The following is a 22,829-nucleotide window of genomic DNA, read 5'->3' as shown; positions in this document are numbered from 1 at the left end:
ATATCCAAGGTCCATACAGAGTATTGTGAAAGGAACCTAAACAATAGACCACATGGTGGTTAAACATGTTTCAACTTGTGACTCAAACAGGTTTATTCGGTTTATAGGGATTAATTTCAAACGAAAAAGTAAATAAAAGAGCAGTAGCGCAGTGGTGGGAGGTCACCGATCAACTATTGCATACTTTATTTGTTTTTCTAATCATTTTTAATTTTATGACGCTTTATATGTAATTCTTTTCAGGGAGAGACACTTACCTCTGTACTTAATTCTACTCCACTACCACCCTCTAGTAAATATAAATTGTAATATATAAATCTAGATTACTTTGCGGATTGACATGTGCAAAACTGCTTAGCTCATTCAATACGATGCATTTGAGACCTACTTACACATGAAAACACATGCAGTAATAATCCACGACACCGGCGAACTGAAAGAGTGCATTTACTCTGCATAATTTGTTTCTGAAATCTATTTTGTTCACCGCTTCTGGATTTGTCTGCATGCATGACTGCACTTCAACATCTGTATAATTCTTCCGTTAGACTTTGCGTGTCCGTGAAGACAGCCAGTGTGTGTGTGATATCCTTTAGGACACACCCCTGTTTAGAATAAAGGTTTTCTCCAAACTTCTCTCAGCCAGTCAAGTAGTTGTATTGTCAGCGTCCATTTCAACATCACGGGTGAGTTACATGCATTCAGATCCATTTGAAGACGCTCAAACGCGTAATTGTGTCTTTGAGTTTGAGTTGAGTTTTTGCAATCCTCAACACAAGTAAGTCGATCATTTCTTGAAGTCATCTGCAGCAATTGGCAACAGACTGAGCGACCATGTCTGAAGAAGCAGCCACAGGGGCTTCTGCTGGAGACCCCCGGCCAGATAACAAGATTCCTGAGGAAGGGGTTCAGCCAAGGGGAAAATGGGCCAACAACAAGGAGTTCATACTCTCCATGACTGCTGAAATCGTTGGCTTTGGAAATCTTTTCACTTTCCCCTTTCTGTGCTACAGGAACGGAGGAGGTAAGGGGCTGGGTTTGGGTGTGTGTGGGGATGTTTGATGGCTGTAATGTAGAATAAATGTGTGTGTGTGTCCAAAAGAAAGTTTAGCTTGATTTCTCTGTGCAGAGTTCAGGAGAAAACTGCTGTTCGGTTCTTCTGTCGCTGTTCATATTCCTGAAACAGGGTCCTTGAAGTGTATCCCAAGTGACATGGAAAATCTCACCAGAATTACACTCATGACAAACTGTCCACTTAGCCCAGAGAGCTGTTGGTGTGTGGAGGATTTATGGCTTGTGTGTTAATCGGCCGCAGACTCTTCTTCATGGGCATCTCCTTGCAGGTGTCTTTTTCATCCCTTACTTTTTGATGCTCTTCTTCTGTGGCATCCCTGTGTTCTTCCTGGAGACGGCGCTGGGCCAGTACACCAGCGAGGGCGGGGTGACCGCCTGGAGGAAGATATGCCCCATGTTCCAGGGTAAAAACAAGGCTCAGAAATTACACAAGAGTTAGTCATTGCAGGAAATGCATGTTTTTCATTGTGCTTTCTTCAGCTGTTTGCATGCTGGTACGATCTAAAGATATAACTGTCTGAATGTTTCAATCCAGATCTCCACAGAACAGGAACACCACATACAAATTCTAGACTTGCAGAGATGTTTCACTACCTCTTCAACAGCCTTTCACTAACTGTGTGCACCCTGCAGGCGTGGGGATTGCGTCCCAAGTGATTGTGAGCTACATGAACATCTACTACATCATGATCCTGGCCTGGGCTATCTTCTACATGGGGAACTCCTTCAAAAGCCCGCTGCCCTGGTCCACATGTGACAACGTGTGGAACACTGGTGAGAGCCGCTCTGTGACGAATCAACGCCGCTTGCTTGTTTGCGTCTGCATCCGATTAGCAGAGCTGCTTATGCTGCTAAGCGTACTACATGCACTTCACCTTCTTCTCTCTTTCCTCAACCCTCTTAGACTTATGTCACAGCCACCTTAGCGTCTTTGCCAACCCCCATTTGTTTCAACCTGACTCCAACTGGTCGTTCCTAAACAACCTCACCTCCAATTACTACTTTGAGGACATCAGTTACCTGTAAGTTATAATCAAGCTGCACCACCTGAACTATCCCAGCTAATAATTGTGTCGCTGCAGAGCGGGAATTCACCACATTGATGTGATACATGAAAATAAATAATAAGAAACATGGATGCAGCCAGCAGCTTTGGGACACACCCATGCTTTTATGTTTTCAGTGTAGGAGGTTTTTACATCTGTTATTGTAATAAAAACATGAGTAATTGCTGTCTTGGGAATGTTTGCAGATGAAAAGTTCACCCAATAAATCTCAGTGACTTATCAGACCATAGTTTAAAAGTGGCTGATAAAACAAGTTGGGTTTCAAATAGAAAAACACCATACTGAAATATAACAGAATAATTGTGGGAAAATATTCGTATTTGCTGTCTATGCTCAGGTTAGATGAGACGTTCGGCACCACTCCTGTATAGTAAACATGAATACAAGGGGAAGCACCTCTAAAGCTCACGAACTGACACGCTGTGCTTGTTTAAACCGGCAGAAGACACATTTTTTGCTTGAGTGTATCATTATGAAGCAAATGTTGATCGAACAATGTAATGGCTCCAGGGTGATGACACCATCTGCATTTAGACTTATTTTTTGCACTCAATATAAAGTATGTTTGACATGTACTCTTAAAAAGCATACTTTTAAATAGAAGTTCTACTTAAATGTATTAAACATGAATACTGCTGCATGCTGCAGTACTTAAAGTGGTATTTCAATACCAGTACTTATAAAAAGTGCACTTTATTGTAAGTGAATTATAAATTGGACTTAAGTGTACTTTTAAAAAGTGTACTAAATTACAAATACGTTGAACAGTAATGGAGTTTACTTATGAAAAGTATTTTCAAATCCTTTGTAAAAACACTGTCAGCATGCTTCATTAATGTGTACTTTCATTTGACTTCGTTTGAAGTATATTTAAGTATATTTCCAACATATTGGTGATACAACACTTCAAGTATTCACAAGTATTACTGTAGTGGTACACAAGGACTACTTCAGTACACTTAAGTATACATGAAGGCGACAAAAATAGCACAAAGTGTACATTTCTAAAAAAGCATAATTTAAGTATAATATTTTTTCACCTGGGTAGTATTAATTATGGTATGAGTTCATATAGAAGATGTGCTGTTGTCTGATGTTTTATTATCAGATTTCGACTGAATATCAATATCACGGTTGGTCTCAAAAATCCAGTATCTGTACTACATCTTCATCAGACTGGTATCGATCTTCTCATCTAACTCTCAGAAGAAAGTGAATAAGTGTATTTGAAAAATAACGATAAAAAGACAGTAAACATGTTGGATTAGCTATCTGTGTCTTAATTCAAACCGCATTGAAAAGAACTGACTGAAGGCTAAAACAAGCGCTGTTCCGAATCATCACTTCACATCAGCTCACTTTGAAGTGACTGAGTGTCTTTTTTTTTTTTTCCAGAAATGATACTGAGTCTTTCCTGGATGGCAGGTCACCGGAGAAGGAGTTCTGGATGTGAGAGACACACACACACACTCACACACTGATTTTCTTAAAACATGAAAAAAGCCGTGACAGTAATATCATCCTCCCCGGTGTGCTTGTCCTCCGGAGGGACGTTCCTCAGCAGTAACTCTTAATGCATCTGAAATACCAGGAGGCCGTCTTTACTGTCGGGGTGCTGAGTGAACGTGATCTTAATGGTCAACCAAACCCACCGAAATGCAGCAGGGGAAATGAGCCTGTTGCATTCCTCAGAAGCCACGAACAACCAATCCCACCACATTAGCCGACTCCCGACTTTGATGAGAAGCAGTCCGCCTCCCTGCTTTTTCCTCACTTTTAGATGTTTTCAAATGCGGCTGCTGCTCCTCACATGCTTGTCTCCTGATCGGTTGTGATAGCAGAGGTTGAGAAATCGCTTGGCCACATACAGCCACAGCGCACGATGAGAACAATGTGTGCTTCCCCCCCCCGCAGCAGAACTGAAGCCGTTCAAAATAAATGACAGATTTAAACATCTGCATTCACGATGCAGATGTTTGGCCCAAATTTGAATTTGTTCCCTCTGTCACGGATAAACCAGGAGGAAACATGGCTTTAAGTGCATTCCTCTCATGATGTGTTGTGGTGGGTGAGCGCTTTTACATGAACAAAGTGTGTTTGCATGTCTCTGTACAGCCATTGTTCTGCATATCACTTGCAGAGCATGCAGTGTTATTTACGTGTCTTCCTCACAGCAATCGGGTGTTGAGACTATCAGATGACATGTCTGTGACTACGGTGCACTGGGATCTGGCACTGTGTCTCCTGCTCGCCTGGGTCCTGTGTTACTTTTGCGTCTGGAAGGGCATCAAATCCACAGGAAAGGCGAGTACTCCTTTAGTGCATATGAAACATACGTATGAAATCTTTGAGTCGTGCTCCATCCAGCTCACCGTCAACAGTCTTTTTCTAACCTCTCAGATCTCATCTGCACATTTACTTCAGCATTTTTGCAACCCTCCATTTCTTTTGTGCATTCGCCTTTGTTCACAGTCTCCTTTATTAAAGTGATCAATATGACAATTCATCCTCTCAGTGCCAGTTTGTTTGGCTGCACTGTAAACATCTACCACAGCTGCTCTTCTTCCATTACCTTTCTGCAGCATGTCTGTTGCCCCAGTGGTTGATATAGGGAACCTGCTCTATCACTTTAAAGCTCCTGTAATATTTCTTTTATATTAACAACAGCTCCAGAGAGCCCTTTAGCACCTTTCAGCTTATTGTTTTGGTTTTACAGCCCATAACTTGATTGATTTCAAAATAAACTCAAGACAAACCCACTGAACGCTACATGCCCATTAGCAAGCAGCTGTTAGCATAGAGGAGAATTTAGCAGCGAAAGAGCCAGATATTTCCCTCAGGAGTTGGTGCAGACCAAAATAAGAGGTAAAAGGAGAGTGATTATTGGCCTTACAGTTGCCAGGTGGGCAAAAGTCGGACTCCAAATGAATGCTTCTGTTGTTTGATGGCTGCTGGAGGTGTAAAAAGACGACTGTTTGCTAATAAATTTGCTAACACATCAACTTCATAAGGTGGTAATATATTGGTGTTAAAAAATGACTTGTTGCAGGTTTAATGAGAAGATCGAGTGCTTGTGTGCACATGTGAAATCACAACCTACCTGTTGGTACGCATTTTTTCTTGCAGGCTGTGTACTTCACTGCAACGTTCCCTTACCTGCTGCTGCTCATCATCTTCATCCGCGGAGTGACGCTCCCAGGAGCCGGGGAGGGAGTCAGATATTACCTCACCCCTGACTTCAACAGGCTCGCTGATCCAATCGTAAGAGCCGTTCTTGTAACAAGGTTTGCTTGAAGTGCAACGTTGCAAACGCAGTGCACAGACTCTCTAAAGTAAACACTTTAGACACTTTAACACTCATTTGACACTTTAACACTGAGAGTGTTGGCCTGGCGACCAACCAGAGCATCATCCATCTCTTTATTTCACAATACTTCTGTCTCTCTCTTTCCTAACAGGATGAACACAGTGTCCTGTTATTCTCATCCCTCCCCCTCCCTCTCTCTTTGCCTCGACTCTTGTTTCCGGTCCCAAGACAGAGTCTTAACAAGAAAAGCAAACCGAGATCCTTTTTGAGTGAGAAGTCCCCCTTGGGTGCACAGCAACAAAGCCACATAGAAGTAAAAACAGTGCTCTCAACGGGAATTTCTCACACATTTTGAGGGTGTGCATACCTCATAAAAAGTCAGCATTACTTGCTTTAAGATAAAACCGAAGTCAGTTACATTCATGCAGCAGATCAGTTTTTCACTCAGCATGATGATGTAGTTTCTAAACTTAGTATGGAATTGAATAGAGGGTGATTTCTGGATTACTTGGCATGCTCTTGCACAATGACAGCATCTGTTTCTGACAGCAACAACGGCTTAAGAAAAGGGGTCTTTCTTAGCCGCCACCCCTCGTCTCTCTCTGTCTGTCTCTCTGTCTTCCCCCTGGAAGTTCACAGCGTGACTCTCAGCCTCATAGCTCATCTTTGCCGATGATGGGGGGGTCACTTCCTCTTCTTCTGTGGGCATGTGAACGCAAAAGGGAAGCCTTGTTTAAGTGAACCTTGCCGTGAGTGTTTGTGAAAAACGCCTTAAGGCACCCAAACAAAAAAGACCCATGTAGCTCTGAACAGACCTGAACCGTGAAAACTGTGAGAGCATTATTTCGAGAGATGTCGAAGCAGGTGAAAGCAGTTACGGGTCAGAGGGCACAGTTATGCAATGCCAGATGCGCTTAAAAACAACTCTGTTTCTAATGAGTCTTGCTGTAGCATGCAAGTGCCTGTTTTGCCTTGAACCACAGAGGAAATCGTAATCGAGTTCTGGGCCTCATCTGGGGTCTGATTCATGTGTAAATGCGTCTCCTTTAGTCCATGTGTCAGTGTGTGAATCTATATGTCGAGCAGATGACTTCAATTAAACGCTTCTAAGGACACAACAGCTTCCTTTCTCCAGAGTCAAATGTGAAGCTCCTTTATGACAGACTCAGGCCTCCATTGAGGGACAAGCCAGGCCCCCTGTGGGGCCAGAGCAGGGGCATGTACATTGCTTTGGAGCCTAGCCAACTCTATGTCTTAGTGGGCGAGACTCACACCGCTGTGCTGCCGCTAATGCTAACCAGATGCTGCCAGAGCGAGGGCCTGCAGACAGACATTCCCGTAAACAAACAAACCCGCCCACACCCACGAACCTGAATGCTCACAAACACAAACGCACATGTGGCGCACACGCACTCGCTCGTATAGCCGCGAATGCACTGACACAGAACGACAAAAGCGGCAAAGCTCTTTGTTATTGTACAGTTTAATTGTTTTGACCTGACGGATGATTTCTTTTATGGCTCTGTAAGGAAAGAAGTTAATGGAAAGCACATGTTCTGGGTCGTGTTAGCAATGTCAACTTTCAAGGTGCCTCTCAAATGTTTCGCTGGTCAATCTCTTGCCCACTCTAGGTATGGCTCGAAGCAGGGACCCATGTGTTATTCTCCTACGCCACATGTCAGGGCCTGCTGACCGCTCTGGGAAGCTACAACAAATACAAATACAACTGCTACAGGTCAGCGTCCTAACGCACCGACATGTCGCCCTCACGTTTACAGTTTTACACCCACATGACAGTGAAGGCTGCTTTGCTCTCGCTGTGTCGTAGGGACTGCTTGGCACTGTGTTGTCTGAACAGCGCCACCAGTATCTTTGCCGGTTTTGCTATGTTCTCGGTGTTGGGATTCATGGCTCTCGAAATGAACGTACCAATCGATGACGTCATTGCTGCTGGTGAGTTATTTCTGTTTCCACCATGTGCATCTTTTATTTGACAGCTTTCACTGTTTATTTTATAAATGACTGCATTGAAATATCTCTGCTGTGTTTATTTTTTATGCGTTGTTGGTCTAATTGCTTTATAGCGTTGTCTATGAAATGCCAGAAAACAGTGAAAATGTTTTTTATAATTTCCAACATCTTTAAATAAAATGTCTATTTTTTTTGTCCATTCAACAGATCTTCAAAAGATATTCAGTTTAGTATCATGTATGACTAAGAAAAACATCAAGTCCTTACATTTGAGAAGGTAGAAACACCAAACAATTGGAATCTTTGCTTAAAAAATGACTGAAATGATTATTTGATTATCAAAATAGTTATAATTTTCCATTGATTAACTGATTAATTGACAAATTGCTGCAGCTCTAATGCATTGTGGCTTTAATTTTGGCAGTGGTGACAACAACCAACACTGTCCACAAGATGGCATCTGATGTTCACATACAGTTAAAGGATCTTTACTTGATGGTTTCTTTGTTGTGGCCAGTGGCATGTTTTTAATATTTTAGGCTTTTTTTTCCTTTTGTTTGTGTCTTTGTTCTTGCTCTCTTCTTAACTCTGTGTTTTCTTTTTAATCCTGCTTTGGAAAGCACTTTGGACTGCTTCTCTGCAAGAAAAGTGCTACGTAAACAAAGCTATTAAACTAAAATTACTAGTAGTTGTGTTAAAGCTGTGGTTCCCAACCTGGGGATCGGGACCCTTGAAAGGGGCACAAGAAAATTCTTAGGGGTCATAAGAGGATTAAAGGTTATAAGAAAAATAATATTTATCTTTCACAATCTTTTCTCATTGTTCTGTATTATTTAGCTTTTTTTCTTATGAAATGCTGGATTCTTCCACCTCTTTGGATTTCTAAAAGTCCTCAAGCCCAAACTCAAGCCCATACTGAGGCTCAGAAGACACTATAAGGTGTCACGAGTTAGAAAGGTTGGGAACGACTGTGTTAAAGCACTTTAAATCCCTGGGCCATCAACACACCATTATGTGTTGATGGATGCAGTCATGTGCTTTCTACAGGTCCCATTGCGGCTTTTCTGTCTTATCCAAAGGCTCTGTCACTGCTGCCTGGCTCATCCTTCTGGGCCGTGCTCTTCTTCCTCATGATCCTCGTCCTGGGCCTGGACAGTCAGGTATCGTATGTGATGCATCACATACAGTGTTCCAGCATCATGCTGTATTAAAAATACACACAAACCTACAGTTTCCAAAGAAGCTAATCCGTTTCAGTTGTGCACTCACAGTTTGTGCGTGTGGAGAGCCTGGCCACCGCCCTCACCGACCTGTTCCCACGACACCTGAGGAGGCGGGGGGCTAGAGAGATACTGGTCCTGGTCATCGCTGTTGTCTGTTTTCTGCTGGGCCTGCCATTGGTCACTGAGGTACTAAGCAGCAGAAAGACCTGTTTGATGGAAAATGCGAAGAAAGAGAAGAAAATCAGATAATTGTAATAAGTAGAATAATATAATAGGGTGTTTCAGTGGTGAAAATCAACTTAACTGTCAGATGACAGCAGGTGAACATACACCCGTTGTGGATGGATAGCAGATCTATATCCTATGTTAGCTGAGCAGAACACCTTTATAATTATTGGATGGAATTTGGTTATCCCTTAGCTTTTGATTTAGCACCACAATCACATTATTTGTAAAAAAAAATGTGAGCGTGCTAGCACACTAAACTAACATTTACACACTAAACATCAGCATGTAAGCATTGTAACTGACTGTGTCTTAGCATGCTGACATTAGCATTTAGCTCAAACAGAACACATCCTCACAGAACCGCTAGCATAGCTGTGAACTCTTTAGTTAACAACCTCTATCATCAGTGATGTGAGCATCACCTGAAAATTAGCAGGTCTTCATAAACACATTTTAATCTTTAAATCAGTAGCCATGCTTTGTGTTTCGTGCTTATTGGCAAACATTTATAAACATTTACCTGCTACTTATCATCGGCATGCTAGCATTTAGCTTAAAGTCCATGACACCTCACAGAACTGCTAGCATAACTTAGCTGTAAACTGTTGTGTTAAGCTGTAGTCTTAACAAACTAAATCCATTAACTTCTGTATATATTTGCAGCTAGCACACTTTTTTTCAACATACTTGCATGCTAAAATAAGATGGTGCACATGGTAAACATTTACTACTACTAGCATGGCACTAAACTATGTCGTAAACAAGCTAACATAATTCTATTGTTGCGCATCACAGGAAATTGCTGTATCGGGACAGATATTGTCTGGATCGTGAAGGAGAGAAACACAGTTTAACCCACGGTTTGACAGATTCCTGCTGGGCATGACGCTTTTCTTAACCTGCGCATGTTTTTTCTGCTGATGTTTCAGGGAGGAATAATCCTTTTTCACGTGATAGACTTCTACGGTGTCGGTGCAACCACTCTCCTCATCATTATCATTATTGAGAACATTGTCGTCGCCTGGGTGTACGGTAAGCGTCCGCTACCACTGCACTGCATGGTGCTTTTTTATTCTACAGTGAGCTACTGCTGCACCATTTCTCAGCACAAAAGTCATTACTAACTTCAAATTATTTCTAAAAAGTTTCTGAAAATGTGTCCTGTAAGTAGTGTTCCTATTTACTCAATATCAGCATCATCAGTAGTGCACTACATTCACAGTGGCCACCAAAAGGAACTTGATTTTGTTTCTTGAACTGATGCAATCACGACGGCAGCGTTTGTTTCAACAGTGTAATCAACTTACTGTGTCTGTATAATCTTATCTGTAAGAAAGCAGCTTCTGATAACACACGCATTTTATTTTTATCCTTAGCTAGGTTAAAAGAGCTCTGCCAACAATACAAAAAGGGTCATTTTGATGAGTTTGGAAATGTTTTTATGTGAGAATATTTAGAGTGAGCTTCTCTTCGCATTATTCTTCCCATTACTTTGCACTGCATATATCATGGATACACTCTTCTAAGGGTATCTAGTAAAGACAAACAGATTCTATAACAATATCCACATAGAATCCAGGTACCCACTTTAAATACACTGAGCCTTTGCTCTTTGTGCTCTTTGGTTATTTGTTTCCGAAGCTTCAATAAATCTTTTTCATGTGCTTCCAGCCTTTTTTTTTTAATCCATGTTTTATTTCAAACAATGGAAGAAATAATGAGAAGAGGTGTGGCATTACTCTTCTCAACCGATTGCCATGAAATTTGCAGCAAACATGATCTACAGACTGTGAATCCTAATGACCTTGGTGCTCATGACCGGAATTATTTCTATAGGCAGCAGCATTTGCAATTCTTAGCTAATTTTGCTATGCCACGACTGCTTAAGATCAAAAACATGCTAGACCTCGACTTTTACCAATTCACAGTTAAGGTTTCTTTACAATACAGCTTTTGTACAGTTATTACATAACAGTTATAGTACATTACTGTCACCTCCAGCAGATCACCTGTTAAATAGCATCTGTCTGAAATCAAAAGCAACACGTTCAGCCGTGAAGTCAGAAACCTGAAACAGAGGATTTGCTGTTTGAGGGATTTTCTTTGACATGCCCCCTTTTTTTTGTGGATCTTCACTTCCTGAAGCTGTCTTGCTGCTATTTTCTCTTTGCCGCAAATCCATTTTTGTATCCCGGCCCTCCTCTACAGTCATTTCAGATGAATTTTCTGAGCTCACCTCTTCCCACACCTTCATTATCAGCAGTCTGACCAAATTACAGCAGGATGGGAGAGAGTTCCTCAGAGCGTCTGTATCGTGTGCTCCTCTCAACACACTCCATTTTCTTTCATGAAGCTGAAAGTATGCACTGGCAGAGGCATATTCCTCAACAATTTCTTGTGTGTGTGTATATTCAATTTCGGTTTGCTGAAAAGTGCATCTCCACTTCCAAATCGTATTTACTCATTGGAATCACACATCTGCTGCTGCGAAGTGACGCCGAGTGAGATATCGATCAGTTTCTGCTGCAGCTGCTTCGGCCTCTCTGCCTCTTCAGTGCGAGTCTGTGTTGTGTGTGGAGAAACTTCCTGAACCAAATTTAAATGAGACCACTCACTCTCCTCCTCTGTGTAAATGTATTTAGTTCGAGGGCTGATTACTCAATCATTTATGTAGCTCCGTCTGCTTTCCAAAATAGGTTTATTCTGTTATTGCGCATTTGCAGAAATCAATCTGCGGATGCTGCTCCATCAGCCTTTCACTTCACGAATCACTTTCCTCCTGTATTTTAATGGCTATAGTTCTGTCCTTCCTCTCTTTGGCAGCTCAAGGTGAGCAGCTTTCCCATCTCCATTTCTCAACTCCTCCTCCTCCTCCTCCTCCACTCCTTACCTCACCTTTCCTCCTCATTTGAAGCACTTGATCTTTGCTGAGATTAAACTGGATTTTGATTTCCCCGGGCGCCTGCTTCCTCCTCTCCCCTCCCTCCTTGCTAATTGTTCACTTATTCTCCATTACAGGTTTCCCATGACACGCCCAAACAACAGTTCAGCAATTATTCAACAGAAATAAAACCAATAGCTGCAATCAAGATGACTGAATTATCCTTTAAACTACATTTTACAAAGCTTTTAAATTATACCAACTGAACATACTCAAGAAAAGACAAACAAACATATATTGTATACTTTTATTGTAAAGACAGATGTTTTTTTCATCAAAATAAAAGTATTCATTATGCAGACTTGTTCATTATTATTGATGGTCTAACATGTAGCCTGGCTTTAATGTGGTAGCTGGTAAATTTGCATAATTTGGGGGATTTTACTGCAAAATAATGCATCATATTTTATTAAGTGGTCATGTTTTGTATGTAAAATCTTCACACGACAAGTAACTAAAGCTACTAAATACATGTAATCAAGTATAAAGTAAATGCAGTAGAGTAAAAACATAAAATGGAAATTCTAAAATAAAGTGTTTTAAAGTATTTAAAATTTTGACTTAGTTACTTTCCCCCACTGGTCAAACAACCAAATAATTGTACATAAAAAGGAAATACCTCCCGGTAACTCAAACACAGTCTGATCCCACCGGAGGTCACAACGCTGAGGCTTCACCATCGCACTGCGTTTCAGTCGAGGGCCCCATGTGTTTGCGAGTGTTTGCTGTAAAAACAAAAGCGTTTTGTTCCCTTTGATTGACCGATACCTCTCATCCATGACTTTGCAGGTGCGGACCGTTTCTATGACAACATTGAGGACATGATCGGGTACCGACCGTTCCCCGTTCTGAAGTACTGTTGGCTGTTCATCACGCCGCTCATCTGTGGAGTGAGATACTTAGACCTGCGTCACATCTCTTGATTCATCGGCTCGGCTCTCTGTTTTAATGTCGACTTCCTCTCATGTTTTCATTTGTGTTCATTATTTCCTGCCTTATATTACTTCTGAACACAGATCTTTTTCTGTCCTCTATCGCCCCTCATCTTTGCTTCTTCCTATTCACCTCTCACCTTTGGATATGCTTGAGCTCACATTTGGGTAAGAAGAGGAGAAACTGCTGCCTTTAACCTGAAAATGTGAACTCATCAACACACTGCAGACATGATTAGCACAAGATCAGAAAGTGGAGTTGGCATATTAAGACTTAAGTGGCATCTAGCTGTGAGGTTGCAGCTTGCAATCAACTGCACACACCTCGCTTCACCCTGACCTGCAGTGGCTGCTAAAAAGCCAGTGTTTGGTTTGTTCCCTCTGGGCTACTGTAGAAACATGGCGGTGCAACATGGTGTTAATGTTAATAATGTTCACAAGGAATTATTCTAAGGCAATGAAAACACAACTATTCTTATTTTCAGGCGATTATACACTAATAAAAACACAACTATGAATGTTAGATTAAATTTCTGCCAGTAGATCCCCCTAAAAAGTACACACTGGACATTTAAAGGAGCGTACTGGTGTTTTTGTATGTTTAAGCTGCACAAATCACATCAAATTTAAAACACATAGCTGCTACATCACTTTTTGATTTATTTTTTGCAACTTTTCACAGTTGTATAGTTGTGTACACTGTGTAGTAATGTTGCAAAATATTGTTGACATGGCACTGAAGACTTTAATTTGCACACATTAATATTTTTATAGCACTGGAAGTGGCTGTGGAATGTGAAAGGTGTTGCTCACCATTGTACTCCCACGCTCTACAGAGCGTTTCAGCACCTTTCAGCTCATTGTTTTGGTTTTCTGGCCCACATCTTTATTGTTCTGATTCACTTGCAGCTAAAGAGCCAGATATTTCTTTTTGCTGGTGGAAACCCAAACAGAGCAAACAGAAAGAGGACATATTTACCTTAAATTTGGGAGATGTCCGCACACTCAATCCCAAATAATTCCTATTTTTGCTCTTTTTCTGCTGGATGTGTCGATAAGCAGCCCTTTGCTGACATGCAGAAGGTGGCAACATGTTGTGTTTACAGCTTCTTGCGCTGCCCCCAAGTGGACAGTAATCAATGAATGCAGGTTTAAATGTTCCACAAAGGTTTTTTAAAACAAAATTCTAGCAATTTTACATCAGCCATTTCACTCTCAGACATTTTTTTTCAGTTTGTTCACTGCTGCACATGTAAAAACACGAGTATTGTCCTGAAATTAACACCACCAGTGAACTCAGGAGAAATCCATACAACACTCATTCCAAAAAAATGGTGTTTACTAACAGTTTTTGAAAGTGTTCCTGAGCTATGTAGGAATGTAAATGTATTTTTTTCTGTAGAACCCTCTAACTTGACCATTTCCTGTCCTTTAGCTCATGCTGCTGAGCACCCTGGCACAAAGACATGATATCATGATTTATAATTATTCACTCGGCATCTGGGGCACCACGCTGGGAGGCCTGATCACCATCACTCCGCTGATTTTCATCCCAGCATTCATCTTGATCACGCTGTGCAAGGTGAGTGGATTCAAACGTTGTATCTGGTAATTTTCACAGTACTGGAATGGGTGCATGTGTGCGTTTCGTCGCATTACCTTTTCATTGCCTTTCCCTCCTGATCAGAATCCCCAAAACATGACGACACCGTCCAGCGATCTGCGTCAGGCTCGGCCGCACAAGCCCACCCTCACACTGTGTGACCACGTCATCTTCAAGGCACAGGGGCAGCCAAACAGGAGGGCGGATGAGAGCAATGAGAAGATCGTGATAGAGGAGCTTAACAGGGTTTGATGGCCATTAAAGACACTTACAGACCTGTGACAACAAACACAAATTGTTAATCGTATTCAAAATTTGTTTACAAATTTCATGAGAATTCAGGGAAATCCTGTTATGCTTTTTATTGTTGTTGTTACATTAATCTTTACCTTATCTTTCATGATTAATAATACCAGTCATTTACAATGTACAATGTCCTATACACCGATAATCCTATATACTGTTATTGCCCTAAGAATGTACCCCACACATTTAGCATTGCACAAAAAATATCTAAACAGATGCAGCCTATATTTGATTGGAGATCCAGGTGTGTTATGCTAGTAGCGGCTAATGTAGCCTTGAGCCGCCAGCGATGTGACGAGTCAGAGGTCCGGTAAGCTCACTTCTTTCTGACTCCACACAAACAGATGTTTTGCATCTTTGAACTTGCAGTCAAGTCTGATTGATGCTGACGCAAGTGACCTCACTTGAGGCGGTTCTTCAGGCTTCGCACAGCTCCCTGCGGAGCCACAAAAGGGTTTCTGTGCAACGTTTTTACACATGCAAAAGAACTTCCAAAAACCTGTGGATAGACTATGATGTGTGAAAGAAGTGAATTGCCCCTTTTGCACGTTAACAGGGCGTGTAACATGTTTCATGTAGACTAAACTGTTGCACCCTATAATGTTGATCTTAATTTGTTACTGTGATGGTGCTGTCATGGATATGAATAAATGTTTGTACACTGCATGATTTCTTTTGTCATTGAGATAACCACTGTGTTTATTACTCATATATCTGGAAACAACGGCGCCAAACTTTATGAATGTCATTAAAAGTATCAGTATGTTAAATATCCTGGTGCAGTGTGTCTCTATTGGTTCTGTCCATATTGATTACAGAGGGGACAAACATTCAATACAAGTTCAACGTGATCAGCCCTGTCGCTTCAGTGAGCTAATGTCATGTTTCCTGTTTTGTAGCAAGCGAACTAAAATATTCCTGACCTGTGTGTCTTCCTACCTCCTAAAAAATAACTTTCTAAGCTGTTGTGTGTGCGTATGTATGCGTGATGTCACAGGAAATGTTTGATTGGTGAAGTTGTTCCATCATAATGCCAAGTTCAGTCATCTGTGTAATCCAAACCGGCATTCAATTAACTGGCTATTCCGCCCAGCGTCCTCCCGCCTCCCCACACTGCTTCCACTCGACCCCCGATGAGGCACAATGACCCTCGCTCTTGAAAAATGGTGAAAGTTCAAAAAGCCCACCACTCAGGTCAGGTGGGTCAAAGTGCATCTTTAAAATGACATTAGTTTTGTCATTCATGAGGAGATAAAAGTCAACAGCTGGAGGCTATCAGATGTTCCTCAAGCATCAGAAAACCAGTAGAAACAGGTTAAGTCATGCCCAGTTATATACATTGATGACTCTCTGCTTAAATTAGAAGCTGCAGGTTGCCTAAGGGTGGGTACAGAACTATATTTTCTCACACGTGGTGCACCAGTGTAGCACAATCAGGGTTTATAATTAGAACATCTACCCAGCAGCCTTTACATAACCAGCCACTAACCTGCTGCAGAACACTGCAGAGTTACTGTCATGGAAAACTCCAACCACTGATACCAACAACTGATGATATCTACATGTACAGAAGACAGCAAAATACAGAATGCAATGAGGTGAACAAAATAAAGCCAGTGGGATGTTTTCAGCTGTTATGGAAATGACGATTAAAAAAGTGATGCATAAATTAATATTGCTCTTTTAAAAAAAAAAAAAAACAACAAGTTAATTTTCTGCACATTTAAAAAGAAAATTAAATTATGTCAGTGCTATATTGATCCCAATTGAGTTAGTATTGATCCAATGATTTTTAGTGTGTAAAGATTGTTTTGCGATTGCAGCCAATACGCACCCAACAATACATTAGAGTTGGTGCTGCAGCTACATTAAAGGGGCACTGCAGTAATTTAGTATTGTACTTTCATAAAATTTGAGGACTCAAAGGAAAATTGATCTAGAACAAAAATGGTCACAATTGAAGCGACAGAAGCAAAAATATGTCAACTTTAAGTCACTGGTCTGGGTCAAGCTATAAAAGAACCAGCTCCTTCATTTCCCATAATTCCACTTGATGCTGTCTTTTGCTGGGCCTTCCCTGACTTGTAAATGTTTTCATACCCCACGTGTCCAGTTTGTAACAAAGGCTTTCCGCTTAACAACACAAGTCTGCAGCCAAATCTGATGACGTCACAGTGATGTCATCAGGGTTATTTTCTGAGACTTCTCAGGAAGCTCCCCCAAGACGCCCGCAAAAGACGTTATACAACTGTTTCCAGCTATTTCCTCATTAAAAACACACCACTGAGCTTCCAAAAATCCAAAACAACAACAGAAAATACAGACAAAAACAGCTTTTTAAAAACTGCATGTTTGGGCTAACATTGAAATCAGTCTGAGCATGCTGGGAAATCACACTGAGATAATTCCGCTGCATCATTAACTCCCTTCACTAATGAGCTGGGATCTTCCCCAAATGATACCTGATATCTCTGCCCTCCCCTCTCTCGCTCTTTCTCATAAAAGGCAAAGAGAAAGAAACAGGAGCGATGCCAACAGCGATGAAACTAAACGAAGATAAGAAAAACGGGCTTGTATAAAAACTGGGAAGATATTTCAAGTCTTGAGGGACATTTCTTCCATTAAGTTAAACGTTGGCGGACGATTACAGAGTGTAAATCCACAGTTGGCCATTGCAAATAGGGAAGCCCAGACCCCGTCCTCACTAGAAATACGGCCATTAGGTCGTCTGTGCAAGTAAGATATTATGATTCATATTTCAGTTTATTATTGCGACCTCTAGTGGCCATAGTAATTATGACCGGAGTGGGGGTGAATAGGTGGGCCAAGACAAACAGTCGTTGACCGAAAGCCAGCTTTGATTGATTTTAACTTACGCAACATGAAGCTCTAGCGGATTCTGGGTGTTCCGGGGTCTGGGCCAGACAATTTAGATATCAGCTGTCACATCTATCCAATAGCAGAGCGACACACCTTCCCCGTTAGCCTATCGTCCTGCTGCTGTCTCTTTAAATATATGATATGATATATCTTGCTGCTGCTCAGGGCGATGGCCCTCAGTTACAAAATCCCCCTGTGGAGTCTAATAGCCAAAGGCTTTGCCACTTGAAGCTCACATGTCAACTGTCATAATAACAATTATGTTTACTTCACTTGCCTCTTCTGACTGAACAAATATGTTATGAAACGTACGCAACAGTAGTGTTACCAAGTAGTTTTGGTGCCTAAACCTTAGCAAACTGTAGCCGCTTCACAGCGTTCACTACGTCAGATGAAGGTCTGGTAAGCCTGTCACATGTTCTCGCCAATGGTCAGATTTTGCGATTTTGGGAGCAATAATCCATCCATCCATTATCTATACACCGCTGAATCCTTTGCAGGGTCACGGGGGGGCTGGAGCCTATCCCAGCCGTCTCTCGGGCGAAGGCAGGGGACACCCTGGGCAGGTCGCCAGCCTACCACAGGGCTACACATATAGACAGACAAACATGCACACCACTCATTCATACCTACGACATTTAGAATTATCAATTAACCTCAGCATGTTTTTGGACTGTGGGAGGAAGCCAGAGAACCCGGTGAAGACCCACGCTGCACAGGGAGAACATGCAAACTCCACACAGAAAGAACTGGGGATCTTCTAGCTGTGAGGCGATGCTGCTACCACCACCGTGCAGCTCGGAGCAATAATATATTCAGTCATTTAGGTGTGACGGTGTGTTAGAGACCCAAGTTAAAAAAGTCCACTCAAGTATATTCACTGAACATATCCTGAGGTGACTTTGTATTATTTTATTATTGACAAGCTTTCATGTCTTGTCTTATACTTAAAGCTGTAATGACCCTCTGGACAGGTTTCCCTTGCATGGAGGGTGGAGTCGGGTAATCAGGGAGATTCGGCTCACCTGGACTCACTACCTTAAGACTCTATTTAAGCTGGTTGCAGCCGCTCCCTTGGTTTGGTTTCATTTGCTTTGCTCTCATGTGTTCTCTTGGTTAATTCTGTAATGTTCACCACATTTTACTGTGGGATGCAGTTGTGTAGGTATTACTTCTATCCGCGCTGCTAAAAAGCCCCCATCTTGTAATTCAAGAACTGTTTTAGTTCTCGTGCCCCCTCCTCCTTTTTCTCTTTTGCTAATGGCCTTATAATATCTCATAAAAATGTCACTGACTTTCTGTCTCCATGATCAGATGATGGATCTTTTTATGGGCAATGTGATATTATCATTGGCTCATTACTAACATGGGGCTGAATGGTAATTATCTTGTCAGGTAATTATTGATGTCTTAGCCAGACCATTTAATTATATACTGTACAGTAGCCGATTAAAGGAAGTGTTTAACATACATACGTATTATCAGATTTAAAAGAGTCAGGTAAAGAAACTTAGCAGTCACTCTTAAGTCATTTAAAGAAAATTTCCTCACGTACCTCCTTTAAAATCAGGTCGAAGGTCAAGGTCACCACCCGTGCTGTCTTCATTTGTCTCTATATCTGGAGCTTTTGCTCATGTACAAACTCTGTTTCATTGAACTGCATATTGTTTTGTTTTGGTTTTTTTTGCAGTTTCTCAGCCTCGTGCATTAAAACAGGCAAATGAACACATGGCAGGAATCTCACATTGGGCATTAATGTGCTGCATTTATGTATATCTTCAGCAATGTGTAATGAAGCTTTTGATTGTTTGCTGCGCTGAGCAATGATTCCCACAGAGCAAAGGCAGAGAAAAGGAAAAATGTGCGACCTTATGGCTCAGATGACCGCTTGATCAAATTCACCGAGCTAAAGGCGACACTGAACGCATCACAGCAGCAGACTGTAGTCCTGCCTGATCACTTCTTTGGGCCTTTTATGATGTCAGTGTCTTGTGCTTTACTGAGGGGCATGTAAAGACAATGGTCGGAGCAGCAGAGTGAAATGGAGACTGTGGTGGTGGATGGATCTCCGGGGAGGAATCACACACTCTGCAGTGATGCCAGTGAAACACGACTGGATTCATGTATCAAGCAAACTGTAAATGAAGACATTTCAATGCCCACCGTCACTTCTTTTATCTGATGTTCTCCCTCTTTCAGCTTTTCTTTCTATCTCCAGCGATGGAACAATCTTCCGCGGCGTCTTGCAGTCATTTTCCGGCTTCTGTGTATCTTTTCATCTCATTCCCCTCTTATCTACCCCAGCACTGCCGCGACATATCAACTTTTCCCATTTTTATCTCACTATCTTTTCATTCTGCCTCCCATCTCATATCTACACCTTTTCTTCCCTCCTTCCTTTCAGTGATTTCTCTGGCCCTGCCTCCCCCATCATCTTTCATCTTCTCACTTTTTCTCCCTCTTAAACACAATCATGCTCTCTCTGATGGGTGCCTCGCCCCGCATTTGTCCTTAACCCGTGGAAATGTATGCGGCATGCGTCGCCCGGCTGCATTACAGGATGAAAATGTTGGTAATGTTAGCCTCCTATCTATGCATGCCAATCGCCTCTGGGTGTTCCTTGCTTTATAATAACCGCCGCATTGATTCACAGACCACGACACACGCTGTGAATAAAAGGCAGCTCACAAGGAGGCCTCAAAGGTGGCAGCTCTCCTCGGAACAGTGGCCCATTTCTGCCTGAAGAATGGTTCATAAAAAGAGTACAAATCTGCCACTTTTATGAGGTATTGACTCAAAGCTGCACTGCTTGAAATTATTACAACTTTCCATTCACCTAAAAGATCGCATGAGTTTTAGTCTGTGTAGACTTAATGCTCAGCAATTTATTTGAGGCTTTGTTCAAAGGCATAACACTGACCATGTATACTGTCTTATTTTAGCATGTTAGCTGACATTAATTAGCATAAAACAAAATGTGCAGCTGAGGCTGATGGGAATGAAAAAATCCTCCACTGCTAACATTTAGAAATTGCCCAGATGATTTATTCTGTATGTCGTGTGTGAGTCATCACTCAGCCTTTTTAGCAACTTCCTGGGACAGTTTTGCTTATTCTGCAACAAAACAACATCTGGATTTGCTGCGTCGTTAATCAAACGTAACACAAAGCAGTGCAGCTCTCGAATGTGATAAAGGAAATGCATCAAAGTCTTTCTCACCAGCGACAGGGTAGCTGCAGAGACTTTTCCCGTTTGACATTTGCCAGCGTCAACTTCAACTTGCAGCATTTATGTATTGTTGACACTAAGTAGAATATATTACAACACAATGAATCTACAAAACTTAGGTTATTGCTAAAAACACCTGTACAAAGAACCATTGAGATTTACAGAATTTAATTGATTTATTTTGAGTATGGTATATGAGCCATTTCTCTGCTTTTTTTTTGTTCAGGAATTGTTTGGATGTTGCTGCAGGCAGTCATTACGCAGTGACAGGGCCGGGGCTCATGCATACAAATGACTGTGCTGCTAAAGTTTATTTCTGGGTGTGCCGACTCAGCAAATCTCAGAGGTCTCCATACCAAGTTAAGGTGCTGCTACAAAGTGACGAAAACAGTGGATTTAATGGCGGCCTTCACACAACACGCCCGTATAAATAAATGGAGCAGCGAAAGTACACATGCAGTAAATGACGTGTCAGGATGTGTCGACAAAGTCAGGGTGAAGCAAACGTGGAAAGAAACATGGCTTTGTTTCTCCTGTTGTATCTTTTAAATTTCACACTACATCTGTAGCCTGAAAGCCTTCACTGCTCCGGATTAAAAAACCTGCAGGAGACTTAAAGCTGCAACAAAGACGATCTGAAATTCACTCTGTGTTTTGAGAAGCCAACAAGCATCACTGCAGGAATTTAATGCTGCTAAATAGGACCTTGAACAGAACATCGTAATCTCTGTGAAGTTTCAGCTTCTCACTTTTCTAGCTCCTGTTTTTTTTTTTTTATTTTCTTTCCCCGTTCCAACATAAATCCTCAAAGAAGTAAATATGACCAATCACATTCTTACATAATCTTCAAAACTCCGACAAACTTTAACTTTTTCTTTATGACAGTCAGTCTCTCTGTCATCCTGCGTCTGTCACCTACATAATCGCTCCCTATTATTCTTGTCTGTGGACACTCTGGAATCATAATTAGGCTGCATTGATCGGGGGGACGCTGTAAACAGATTGATGAAAACCAGCTTTGACAACTCCAATCCAGCCAGCTCTCATCGTTCGGGCCCACGTAGACAATAAACCTCAGCAGAGATTACACTGAATCTGGTCTTGATAGGGGCGGCTTGCTGCGGGTGTAATTAAGCTTCTAATATCATTTAATCTCTCACTTTTGAAACCCCATATCTATCAACTCCCCCCCCCCACCAGCACGCCAATGGGCACTGGATGCGGCGCTGCCAAGGCCATTGTGGGAATGTTCATTAGTCTTTCTAATTGGCTTTTGATAAAATATCAGGAGCAGATATAAACGTTTGAGGCTACCTGTCAGGAGCCACAACAGGGGTTTGTGCCTCATATCTAATCTCATTAATATTAATGAAGACATTATTTTACTGTCACAAGAGTAATCTAAAAGACCATATACATATTGTCACGTTATCATCATGGGTTTAACAAGTTTGCTTGTTTTTATATTAAGAACATGGTTTCATAGTGGCTGGATTATTTAATGCAGAGAGAACTGTATCTATCTTTAACTATATTTATATTTTTAAAGTACACTTGTTTCTGTTTTTAAAAAGTTTTAAAAACACAAAAATTACAGTTGTCTGTGATGAAACCTAAAGCTCTGGAACAGTCCACAGGTTTCTCAGCGAGCTAGTTTCTGTTACATCAAGCTACACCTCAACACCAAGGGTTTGATGCCAGTGCTTAGTATCGAATCTAGCTGTATTGTCTTCTTCTGATCCTCTTAGCAGGTAGTGTTTAGCATTTAGCATTAGCATTAGCTAAATGGTAGCATCGGTACTGGCCACTACCTGGAGCATCTCTGGGTCAGTTGAACGTGGCGGTGCTGTTTGGATTGTGTAGGAGCAGTGTGAACTGGCACTAGGGGGGGTGACTCTGGGACGCCGGAGTTCACACTAGCCTCCTGGAGGTGTAGTGGGACTAAGTAGGCGAAACACCGTTGAAGGGAGGTATCCACCTGATGACCCCCAGAGACGTGTTAGGGAGCACTGCTCTTTGGCATGTATAGAGGCAGATTAGGGGTCCAAGGTTCTTCACTGAGAATGAAT

The 22,829-nt window shown here is 41.7% G+C and overlaps 1 protein-coding gene across 2 annotated transcripts; it reads left to right on the top strand.

Annotated features, from left to right (window-relative positions):
• Positions 1-343: 343 nt before the first annotated feature.
• LOC121626048 (sodium- and chloride-dependent GABA transporter 2-like) lies at positions 344-15,410 on the top strand. Of its 2 annotated transcripts, XM_041964407.1 has the most exons (16): positions 665-686; positions 801-1,024; positions 1,344-1,478; positions 1,708-1,848; positions 1,979-2,096; positions 3,537-3,590; positions 4,316-4,445; positions 5,268-5,402; positions 7,080-7,183; positions 7,277-7,401; positions 8,467-8,579; positions 8,691-8,828; positions 9,800-9,902; positions 12,601-12,701; positions 14,179-14,325; positions 14,431-15,410. In XM_041964407.1, the coding sequence occupies exons 2-16, from the start codon at positions 835-837 to the stop codon at positions 14,596-14,598; spliced, it is 1,902 nt and encodes a 633-aa protein (XP_041820341.1). In that variant the 5' UTR covers positions 665-686; positions 801-834; the 3' UTR covers positions 14,599-15,410. The 2 variants fall into 2 exon arrangements, with proteins under 2 accessions (XP_041820340.1, XP_041820341.1); XM_041964406.1 differs by having other exon boundaries at positions 344-1,024.
• The last annotated feature ends 7,419 nt before the right edge of the window (positions 15,411-22,829 follow it).

The sequence above is a fragment of the Chelmon rostratus genome, chromosome 22 (genome assembly GCF_017976325.1).
Source record: "Chelmon rostratus isolate fCheRos1 chromosome 22, fCheRos1.pri, whole genome shotgun sequence".
Lineage (NCBI taxonomy): Eukaryota > Metazoa > Chordata > Actinopteri > Chaetodontiformes > Chaetodontidae > Chelmon > Chelmon rostratus.
The sequence above is the reverse complement of the archived record's forward strand: the minus strand, read 5'-3'. Positions and strand labels throughout refer to the sequence as shown.

Bases quoted from the DNA above. Each gene is read 5' to 3' on its own strand.
- LOC121626048 (XM_041964406.1), top strand. From the start codon at position 835: ATGTCTGAAGAAGCAGCCACAGGGGCTTCTGCTGGAGACCCCCGGCCA. The intron at 1,479-1,707 runs GTAAAAACAAGG...TGCACCCTGCAG, and splicing joins GATATGCCCCATGTTCCAGG to GCGTGGGGATTGCGTCCCAA. The intron at 3,591-4,315 runs GTGAGAGACACA...TCTTCCTCACAG, and splicing joins CCGGAGAAGGAGTTCTGGAT to CAATCGGGTGTTGAGACTAT.